General features: G+C 37.6%; 1 protein-coding gene and 1 long non-coding RNA gene across 5 annotated transcripts in view; one reads left to right on the forward strand and one right to left on the reverse strand.

Annotated features, from left to right (window-relative positions):
- The first annotated feature begins 7506 nt into the window (after positions 1-7506).
- Positions 7507-9569, forward strand: LOC106726750. The gene is made up of 2 exons (XR_001362856.1): positions 7507-8928; positions 9388-9569. It is a non-coding gene; the product is annotated as an uncharacterized LOC106726750 (long non-coding RNA).
- The window catches only part of THUMPD3 (THUMP domain containing 3), a 25099-nt gene continuing 22209 nt past the window's right edge, over positions 8925-11814 (reverse strand). For all 4 annotated transcript variants that reach the window (XM_014542795.1, XM_014542796.1, XM_014542797.1 and 1 more), the window contains exon 10: positions 8925-9851. In XM_014542795.1, the coding sequence (XP_014398281.1) occupies positions 9690-9851 (162 nt within the window). In that variant the 3' untranslated portion in view covers positions 8925-9689. The remainder of the gene's footprint in view (positions 9852-11814) is intronic.

Genomic DNA, 11814 nt, shown 5'->3' on the forward strand with positions numbered 1-11814 from the left:
CGGAGGCTTCTGGGTGGCGGCTGCTTCGGCTCCGCCCCGGTTACCCGCCGCCTACAAAGCTCTACGAGCCCGATCTGCCCCCGGACTGTGGGAGTGAGGAAAGGAGCGGGGGTCGGTCCTGCTGGTGTGTGGATGGGAGGGGCATGTTCTCCCAAAATCCGCACGAGGTGCTACCCTGAAGGAGCGGCAGTGGAGGCGGAGAGAAGGCCGCGCCCTTCCAGACAGGGGGAGGGGAGCGCCGCACTACCTTTATGGGAGTTCTCTGTTGTCTCCGGTTTAAGGACCGCCCTGGGCCTGGAAGAATCCCTCCCTCCCCCGCGATCTCGTCATCGCCTCCATGTCGAGTCTCCTAGAATCTAGATTATGGGCGGGATTCTTTTGCCCAGGTTTAACCTGGTGCCGGGGCGTTGTTCTGCAGGGGTTTGAGCAGGTGTCAGATTTTGAGGGTGAGCCCAATTTCTGTCTTCCCCCAGACTTGAATTTGTGTCACAAAGTAATTATGGAAGGCGTGGCGGAGGGAAATGGAGTCCAGGCATTCACCTGGGACTGATTTTACAGCAAGACTGCGTGTTATTACTACTTAAAATCCTTTTTGTAGCTTTTTCCTGGGGATAAAGTGAGAGACCAAAGGCAGACTGAGTTTTATACTCACCCCATTAGAAACCCTAACTAAACCTTAAAATTTTATCTTAGAATTTTAGGCCCCCTTCCTTGCATCCCCAGGATCAGGCACCTTAGCAACTCTCACTCATATTTAGAGCCCATTTTCTGTTTGTTGTACTTGCTCATCCAGTCTCCAGACATACCATTGGCTTTCTCCTCTCCTGTTTTGGTATGGGTGAGTCATGAAACCAGACAGATTGGTTCCAACACCAATTAAGGCCACCCAACCTGAGCAGAGGCCTCACTCTTAACCCAGTATTATCTTTTTCCTCAGCTGGGATTCTCCCCCTACCCTCTCAGTACAGGTGACCTTGACTACTGCTTTACTGAGAGTTAGACATGAGGTTCAGCAACATATCCTTTTTATCTCCTTTGAATAACTTTTCAGTCCATCCCATGATTTCTGTTCTCATCGGTTAGTTACTGAGTTCATTTGCCATAAGCCTCTGTTACCTCTTCTGATCCATCTTACATGTTGCCAGGACAATTGTTCTAACATAGCTAGAGCCTCCAAATGACTGATGCAACTCCTTCACTGGCTCCTAACTACTTACAGGATGAATTCCATCATCACTGATCTACCAGGTCCCTCAATGGGCTAATTTCTGTTCTTAACAGCTTTTTCACTTGCTGCAATTTTTCACATCACGCCAACACTACCTCTCTGTTCAAGTCACACTGAATTGATTACTGTTTACCCAAATCATAGTTACATAGTCATACCATTTTGTAGGGTCCTGTCTGCCTGAATGCTAACTTTGATGGTCTTTACCCTTCAAGACTTAAGACTCAGGTATCATCATCTCCCCTGTGATCTTGCCTTCTCTGATCTATCGTTCTAATAGCCAGACTCCCTATAAAAAAAATAGCAGTGCTTTCTCCTGATCCCATAACAAGCATGTTGAATCATAGCACTTCTCAGGTTGTTGTCATTGCTTGTTTGAATTCTCTTAACTATTCTAAGCACAGGCTCTTGTTGAGTCTTGTAGTAACACTAAGCTTCTAGTATATTCCTTAATGTGTAGCCAATCCTAAATAAAATAGAATGACATGTAGATGTCTTTGTACAGTTTGATAGATTATTGTGGTCTCTTAAACAGTTCTTTGTGTGCTTGCTAGTGTTCTAGATTAACACTATCCAATAGAACCTTCTGCAATTATGGAAATGTTCTCTATCTGTGCTGACCAATGTGGTAACCACTAACCATATATTAATACTGAGCACTGAAAATGTGGCTAATGTGACTAAAGAACTGAATTTTTAATTTTATGTAATTTAAATTGTATGGGCAGTGTAGTTATAGCCACAAACTTGTGGATTGCAAGATACTTAATATGGATGTTGCTAACTTTCTCTTCATGCTGAGCAGTAAGGAAATAAAGTTGGACTTCTGTGGCTCATTTAGGAGTTTTCCCCCCGGCTTGTTTTATTTTACCTGTTTCTGTACTTCAGCTGAACCTAGCTGTGAGCTAAATCCAACAAGCCCTTACTAAAAATAAGTCTTCCTTGGACAACAGTGTGTTGAGAAAACAAGTAGTGACTAGTTTGTATTTCAAAAGAGAATGCATAATGAATTTTAGGAAAGTGGGATTTCATGAAACCATAATGGTAATAAGACTATATGTGATGTTAATGAAAACCAGCCTTAAAGTTCAGTCCCCCAAGTTTTCATTTTTGGAAAAACTTCCATCAGATGAGGCCCTAAGTATCATATTTTAAGTTACAGGGAACATCACAAAGTTAAGTTTCATCTTGATGAAGTATAAGTTAATAGATATATTTTAACACTAAAATGCTTTCTGAGTTATGTACTAATACAGCACCTTACAGATTTCAATTATATTTTTAAAAGTTGTTTATTTAAAACTTTTTCCATAGAATATGAGACCCTTAGGATAAGGGTCTTCAAACTTTCAATACACAGAATTGACTTGATTTGTAATGCAGATCTTCAGTCCCAAACTCAGAGTTTTCAAATTCATTTGAGACAGAGGGGAGGTAGGCACCAGGATTACATTCTCTTTTTTTTTTTTTAAGTTTCTTATTTGCTTCTGATGTTGGCAGCTCCTACACCACACTGTGAAAACAGCCTGGGGCTATGGTATGCCTATTTATCTGACAAAAATGACTACAACTTGAGAAACACCTCTCTGATCCAATATGTCTCTAATTTTTTCCTCAACTGTTTTTTGGAGAATTTTTCCCTTCCAAAAAACTGAACGGGAAAACATTTTGAAAAGCAGGAAGGTAGTGATAGTTAATAGTTTTGGAAACTTTCAGGTCATATTTTTTTCTTTTCTTTTCTTTTATTTTTTTTTATATATATATTTTTTCTTTTAAACAGGATGTTAAATTATTTCAAATACTGTTTTTTGCACATGAAAGTTACATTTTTTTGTTTAACCACTAAATGCATTCAAGGATACAGATCTATTGATTCCCAGTACCTGTACTCAATAAATGTTGGTTTTATTGATTTATTTGTGAAATTATTTTCCAATAATAGTTGAAGTCCACAGAACACACAAACAAGGCTCTTTTATGGAGAAGCTTTAGGTCATACTTAACCTAAGTCTGTTAATATTCTCTTCATAAAGGAAACTGATGCCTCATGGTCTCTGAATACAATCTATTCATCTGTTCACTGTTCACCCTTCCTTAGGTTTCCTGTTTGAACCACTGTCCTTATCCTCTTCCTGTGTTTCACTTCCTTAGGCTTTATAATTTTTTAATAAACCAGCAACCTCTCTCCTTTTGAAGTAGAACCATACTATTTTTTCTAGGACAAAAACTAAGTGCACTTAAACTTGCATGGGAGAATTGAAGAGTTTGTACAGGCTTTTAATATTTTTTAAATTTGCAAAATTTGAACTGTATAATGTTGCTCCCATATATTTTTTATGCATGGAGGAGGTTTGGTACAGTTATGGTTTGCAGCTGTTATTTCAGAATATGATAGGGATCAGCATCACAAGGTTAAGACTGGTTTGACTGTTTTATGCCAGTCTTAGTTGTAGGGCACTTCGTTAGGTTACATCCAGGAGTCTGGCACTGTACTTTGCAGGTTGGAAATTCTTGGCTTTGTTACATTATGTTGGATTTTGTTACATCCTGTTTTATATTGGAGGACATACTTCTACAGAACCTTTATTTTATTTTTTCTTATTTAAGACTCCCCATTCTTGATGGGGTGAGAAACTGAATTGTTACAGAACTGTGTTAGCATTGAATCAAATATTTACGTTTATTTTATTTAGGCCAGGGTTAAATCTGATGAATTATTCCTGGTTTGATGTATACCTTCATAGTGACTAGATAGACTATTTCTGCCTCTTAGATTATATCTCAAAGTCATGGTTACCTAAAATAATCCAACTTTACAGCTTTTTCCCTAGAATTTACAAACATCACTGACCTTTAGTTTGTCCTGGTACTTAGTCACCTTTGTTTGCTAATTGTTTTCTAACATGTTTAAGATCGAATCTTCCTACTAACAACAGTAATACATTTTCAGATCATGTTTTATAGAATTGGTTATTTTACCAGCTAACTAAACCACCCTAATAATATATGAACTCTTGTCAACTCAAGTCAACATTCCTTACAGCCTTTCCTCTTTTTACTGACCTTGGCTTAAAAATCTCATCCCGCACTTTTTATTATAATAAATAATGGCAGCATATTCTAGTGCACACTATAGGCAAAAGCTAATGAAAACATAGTTTAGGTGAAGAAGTTAATATTTATTGAGTACCAATTGTGGCCTCTTTGTCGTTATGGTGTGGTGCTGATATATAAACCGGAGTTGGAGTAGGAAACTAAAGGTTAAACAACTTTGCTTTAGACACACCAACAAATTAAGGACCAGGAATTCTGGTTTGAATTGCATAAGTCAGTATTCTTTCTCTGATGATAGCAGTCTTAAGAAATTTAATCTGTTGCTAGATACAGGATGGATTATAAGAAGGGAGAAATTTGAAGGCAGAGATACTACTTAGGAGTTTCTTTCACAGTAGTACAGACACCAAATAATGAGGTCTGGTATAGTGATGGCAATCAAAATGGGAAATAAGTTGACTCAGTAACTGACCAAATGTCAGTCACTGAGAGGGAGGACAGTCTCAATACATCACTTCTTCAGGGAACCTTGATGTCTTCAGTTATGCTACTTTGGATCCCCAACTTGAATGTCATAGCAGCTCTTACAAGTGTAATTAGTAGTTGAGAGAGTGGTGGGTTTTTGTTTTACTTTTTTACGGCTATTTTCCTAGTTGCCTAAGCATGGGGAGGTCTTCTAGGTCAAACAATATTCATAATACTGAGCTGTTATTTACTTCTCGCTACATGATGTGTGATGTAAGAGATCATTACTGATGTTAATTGAACAGAGGATATTCTTAAATTTTCTAGAATTTCCTAATGTGGTAGTGTTAGGGTATGAATATTTGTTTTTAGGAATTAACTTACTTTTTAGGTTATATTTTCTATAATCCCAGCAACCCTCAGTATTACGTAATTATTAATATAAAATCCTGTCATTTTCTTTGTGCCTAAGTATAAACATAAGTACATCCCGTTGTCTTGTTATGCAATAGTGCTGTAAATATTTGCTCAAAACTTCTAAAATTTTAAATTTAACTACAATTTATTTTAGAATTTAGCAACACAAAATAAACCAATTTATATTGTTCTTATTTAAGAATGGGTCATTGACTTAAAAAAAAGATTAGAAGATTGCTTGTTCAACCCACACCTTATGTCTAAAAATGCTTAAAAAAAGGTGAATTTAAGATATTGCAGAGTTCTTACAGGAAGAATCAAGTTCAAAGAAACTATAAGGAAAAGCTACTGAAATAAGTTACTGTAGGACATTGGCTGGAGAAACACAATAGCTGAGAAACAAAAAGCCATATACATTTGACACTAGTGGATGATAATGATAAGTAAAAAATGGTAGCTCTACTTTTTAACAATAGAGTAACTTATATAGGAAAGATTTGTGTGCAGACATGAAATCTGTGTTATCTTTGTAGAAGTGTACTTAAGCCTTACAAATGGATGAATCTACAAACATGACTGGGCTTGTTATTTTGCTTGTACAGGGTGGGGCGAAAGTAGGTTGGTAGTTCATATGGAAAATAATACAAGAATAAACTTTGTGTACTCACAACTGTAAACCTATTTTTGCCCCACCCTCTATTTGTCCAGCATCAGCATCAACTAGTCAGAGACTTTTAAGTGAAAGCTTGGCAACAAACAAAATATGTCCTGAAATAGTTAAAATGTTGAATAAAGTCTCATGGTTTATCAGGATATTTTCATATGGTGAAAAGGCAAAGGTGGGTGAAGCTGTCAGCATCTTGGCATAAATCAAGGCAGTCACAACCAGACTGTAGTTGTTCTTCCCTGCCATGCATTTGCAGAATACACCCAGGGGTAAGAATGTAGCAGTTTCACTTCATGTCATTATGAAAACAGTAAATTTTATTATATCTGGACCCTGAGTACATAACATTAATGTGAGTGATGAAATGGGAAAATTGCATACAGTACTTCTGCTACATACTAAAGGACAGTGGTTTCAAGAAAAAGCACTTCTGTGGTTTGGAAAGAATAACTATCATTTTGGTTGTCAGAGTTGGCTATTTTGCAGACATTTTGGAATATAAAGGAAGTGAGACTTTAAAGGAAAACAATTGACTGCTGTTTTCAATGATAAAATTCAAATTTAAAGTGAAATTTAGAATTTTGGGAAAATTTGTATCCACTACCAGGGAGCTTGACATCTTTCTAGTACATAATTGTTTTTTTTGTGAGATACAGTGATAGTAATATGATTTTTTAGATATTATATAATGAACTGGGTCAACATTTAGGAGATTTATATTAAGTGAACTAATATTTTCCAAATGACCAATACATGAAATTACCAAAAAAATGCAAATAAGTAACATATCTCAACCAATTGAATGTGGAAAGAAAAAAATTAAGGCAGACATTTGAGAGAACTGATTTGCAAAAAATGTAAAATAAATCCACTCTGAAAATAGTTACTTCCATGAAAATGCTAATGTAATAATATATTTGTTACTGTCTTAATTTTTTTTAAATTTATAATATGGAAAAATAATGGTAATCAAAGCTATTTGGGCCCCTCAGTTTTTAAAAAGGGGTCCTGAGGCCAAAAAGTTTGAAAAACAACTGCTCTAGCACAATGTACTAGTTAACCCTCAAATGCCTATTGAATAACTAGATGGAGTTAAGAAAAAAAAAAAAATGACTCCCAGTGTTAAGGCTGGATGACTGGGAGAACAAGTATGCTAGGACCCAAAGCAGATTTTAGTGGAGAAAGGTATGTTCATGTTGAGTTTTAGATGGAATACATAAGGATAACTATAACAGGCAGTTGGAAATTTAGAATTTGATCTTGAGAAAAGCTAAAATACCATTTTCCTTTCCAGTGAAAGTTGCTTTTATCATGAATATATATAATCAAATAGCTACAACTTCACAACTGATTAGCAAATATGTTAGCTTTGGTGCAAAATATAAGGGTGACAGTGTAGGTCTCTTTAAACAGTGATACTTTTTTTTTCACATTGTGCACTTTTAAAATTTGGTATAGGTGACCTGTTTCTTTTTTTTAAAATGTTTTAATTGACTTCAGGGAGAGATAGAAACATCAATGAGAGAAAATCATCTATCGGTTGCCTCCTGCATGCCCCCTACTGGGGACCTAGCCCACAACCCAGGCATGTGCCCTGACTTGGGAATTGAACTTCGACCTCCTTGTTCATGGGTCGAAGATACTCAACCACTGAGTCACACTGGCTGGGCTGATTCTTTTTTTTTTTTTTTTTTTAATGTACCAAGGTACAATAATTAAATGTGATTTTTTTTTTCCTCATGGAATTTTCAAACTTTTACTATATCGCCAATGAAATTTCCACATCTCACCTGAAATTTTTAGAAAAGGCTATGCTGAGAATTAAGAATGTATTACTTTTTCTATGCCTATTTATTGTTATATTTTACTTTAGGAACTCTACAGGCTTTTTAAAATACCTCCTTTTTTCATTCTTCAACTTATTGTTTGGTTCTTGCAGTGAAGACCTGAGCTATATCTCACACTGAATATACCAGAATCTAGTTTTGGCAGTTTCCGGAAAGTTACCATTTTAAAAGAAGTGTTTAACAAATGTTTCCTTTTTTCACCACTGTCAGTCTCTGGGAGATCACTATCTTCCTTTCATTTAATTAAAAAAAAAAAATCTGTCTCAGTGTTTATGTTGCTATTTTTCCCTCTAAAATATGCTGACTCTCCCAGTAACAAATGTCTAGAATCTAGATTATAACTCGCTCATTTTGTGTTCAGATTAAGATTACCATCCCATCTTTTCACATTTCCATGGTGTTAGGAGGCCCACTTCAAGGTTAAAAACCAAAGTCACAGAATGAGTTAGGTGACAGTGTCATATATAACTCAATCCCAGATCTTTTGAATCCTGATAGCCCACTTCCTATTCCTGCCATCAGATTATAAAACATAATACTAGGGTGGAAAGACTTCAAACTATTGCAGACAATGCTCTACATATTTGCATAATCTTGAATCAATTTGGTCATGTTTTTATGGTGGTACTTAAGACTACAGCTATGAAGGAACAGGCTCAAATTTGATATAAAAACTAAGCCAATGTGCAAAAATATTCATTTGTTCATCAAATATTAAATGTCCACTCTGGAAGTTACTGTACCAAGCATTTGGTAAACAGTGGTGTACATGGATGTGATCCTTATACTTTCCAGTTCTGTGGGCTATACTGACCCAGAAAGGTTTAAATGGTTTCTTTTATCAGAGGTGAACAGTTTTATGTTGATCCCATAATGCAACTACATTATGATGATGGCACTCATTCTCAAGTGTGAGGTAGTATATCAGAGAAAACCAGACTAGGAATGTTGGCTGTTCTACTAATTTGAACTCTGTTCTTTCAAGTACTGTCCTTTTATTCTAAATGTAAGACATCAAAAGTATTATTAGTACTATTATATTACTAATATGACATTGGAAATCTAACTACAAAATAAACTCTGAATACTATAAAGAATTCCACATAAAGTCTCAAGTACTCTGACCCAGGGAAGCACTGTTTCCACAAGGACTTAATAGTGTCGAGGTAATTTCATTTTCTACTCTTTCTGCAGCTGGAAAAGCATCTAAATATGAATAGTGACCCAAGAGAAAACAACAAGGAACTCAGGTGAAGTTTTTAATTCAAAGATAAATCAGTCCTTTTAAGAAACCAAAAATATTTTGACAGGTTTATGTTTGATTTTCAAAAGCAATACCACTTTTGTGTACTGAAAAATAAAATCTTTAAATTGGACTTGTTGGTCCCATTCTTCATCTAGTAATTAATGTATTTGCTACTATTTACAAATAAAAATGTATCTTTTTAATTCCTTTGCTAAATCCTAGTCCTCTTTGTATTAACCTGAATAACATGCATACTTTAATTTTTAAGGCAGATGGTAAACTTTTCAATAGGTCTTGTTAGATTTCATCTCATCATGGGGCAAACACTTTCACAAAATGTAATAATTCCTTTTTTAAGGTTGATGTAAAGTGAACTTGAGCAACTAAATAGCAAAAGTACATAGGCAGTATCTATGTTGCCTAAGATGCTATGATTATGTTCTCTGCTTTTCCATTTGGCCAGGGTGGCTACAGTGACAACAGGAACTGGTACAAAGCCTGAAAATAAAATGTAAACCCAAATCTCAAGTGCATTTTAGGAAAAGTACCAATTGCCCAGCTACCTCTTCACAGCAGCTGCAAAGGAAGAAATGTTCTTCTCTCATAAGACTTTCAATTCCATGACGTTACATTCACACCTGCTAACCTGGGTGAAGAGCTTTAGACCAACTTAAACAGCAAACTACTTTTGTTAATACTAAATACTATTTTTCTCTTAAAGCAAGAAAATTCTGGCATTTCCAGTGTCAGGAAGCACAAATACTATTAATCATTCTTTGCACTTAGAAGTTCCTCTTTATCTTGTCCTGAAGGATGAACAAAAGTTTGAGGTGTACGGTTCAGAAGGTAAACTGCAGCATGAAGACCACCTATGTTCACCCAGACAGTGTGCACTTTCCGCCATACATGTTCCATTCCAGATAATGCCTGTGTACACACAAAAAGCATAAAAGTAATTAGCTTCAATGACTTGCCTGCTTCTAAACCAGGGTTGGGGAACCTTTTTTTTTTTTTTTGCCAAGGGCATTTGGGTATTTCTATCATTTGCAGTCCATACAAAATTATCAACTTTAAAATTAGCCTGCTATATTTGGCCAAACATTTAACTCACCACCAAATGATTTTGTGGGCCTGTTCTAGACCAACCAGGAGTTTTAGGTGCCAATAAGAAACATTAGGGAAAGGGAACACAAATCCTGCTCAAACTAATATCCCCGGGTCTTCAGGCTGAGTTGAGTTATTACACTGTACCTTTGTAAAGCATTTCTTGTCCTGAGTAAGTAGTGCAGCTCGGCCTGTCCCTGGTTTACAGATACGGCTCATCTCCCATAGGCAAGCTGGTTAAACGTTCCAGTTTCTTTTCTTGGAGCCCATCCTATAACAGAAGGTCTAGTGAGTCAAACATGCAAAAAATATCTAAGACTGAGAAGTTATTAAAAACTCATTGCAGCCCTATCTTGTTTGGCTCAGTGGGTAGAGCATCAGCCTGCAGACTGAAGAGTACTGGGTTCAATTCCAGTCAGAGGCACATACTGGTTGCGGATTGATCTCCCATGGATCTGAAGAAAGTAAGTGCGAAGGACATTGCTGAGAAGAAGCGGATGATGTACATTGAATTAAAGAAAGAAATTATCAAAAAACATGACCACGGTGTGCGTGTAATCGACTTGGCTAGGCAGTACAACCGTAGCACTTCTACGATCTGCACCATACTGAAGCAGAAGGAGTTGATACAGGCTACAACTCCAGCCATGGGCGTTAAAATAATTTCTAAACAGCGGACATCTATAAATGAAAATATGGAGAAGCTGCTAATGGTGTGGTTAACGGAGAAGCAGCTCGCAGGAGATACTGTGACAAAGGCTATAATCTGCGAGAAGGCACGAGCTATTTATGCTGATTTGCTGCAGCAGACCCCAGGCACTTCAATGGACGAGGCATCCGGCATTCACTCCATTGTCAGACATGGTGAGGCAGCGAGCGCGGATATAAAGGCAGGTGAGGATTACCTCAAAACGTTTGCTGAAATTATAGCAGCAGAAGGATACATCCCGCAGCAAGTCTTCAACTGTGATGAGACAGGACTCTTCTGGAAGAAGATGCCAAGGAGAACTTATATAACAGCAGAAGAGAAGAGGATGCCAGGCCACAAACCCATGAAGGATAGGCTAACCCTCGCACTGTGTGCCAATGCAAGCGGCGACTGCAAGATTAAGCCGCTGCTCGTTTATCATTCGGAAAACCCCAGAGCCTTTAAGTCACATAAGATTCTGAAAGAAAAACTGCAGGTTATGTGGAGGGCAAACCTGAGGGCGTGGGTCACCAGGCAGATCTTTGTGGAGTGGGTGAATTTGGTCTTTGGTCCTGACGTTAAGAAATATCTCCAGGAAAATAACCTACCCCTGCAAGCTCTTCTTGTCCTGGACAATACACCTGCTCACGCGCCTAACCTTGAAGATGACATCCTCGAAGAGTTCAACTTTATAAAGGTTCTCTACCTTCCACCTAACACCGCCCCTATCCTGCAGCCAATGGACCAGCAGGTGATTTCTAATTTCAAGAAGCTCTTCACCAAGCACCTGTTCCGCCACTGCTTTGAGGTGACAGAGAGCACAAACCTCACCCTTCGAGAGTTCTGGAAGGACCACTATAACATCGTGATGTGCCTCAGAATTATCGACATGGCCTGGCAGGATGTTACAAAGAGGACCTTGACTTCTGCGTGGAAGAAGCTGTGGCCTGAGGTAGTGTCTGAAACGGATTTTGAAAGACTCGAACCCGAAGCGGCAGTGGTGGAGGAGATTGTATCCCTCGGCAAGTCCATGGGCCTGGACATGGATGAAGGTGACATCAACGAGCTCATCGAGGAGCACTCCGAGGAACTGACAAC

Source organism: Myotis brandtii, unplaced genomic scaffold (assembly GCF_000412655.1).
Source record: "Myotis brandtii unplaced genomic scaffold, ASM41265v1 scaffold312, whole genome shotgun sequence".
NCBI classification, from domain to species: domain Eukaryota; kingdom Metazoa; phylum Chordata; class Mammalia; order Chiroptera; family Vespertilionidae; genus Myotis; species Myotis brandtii.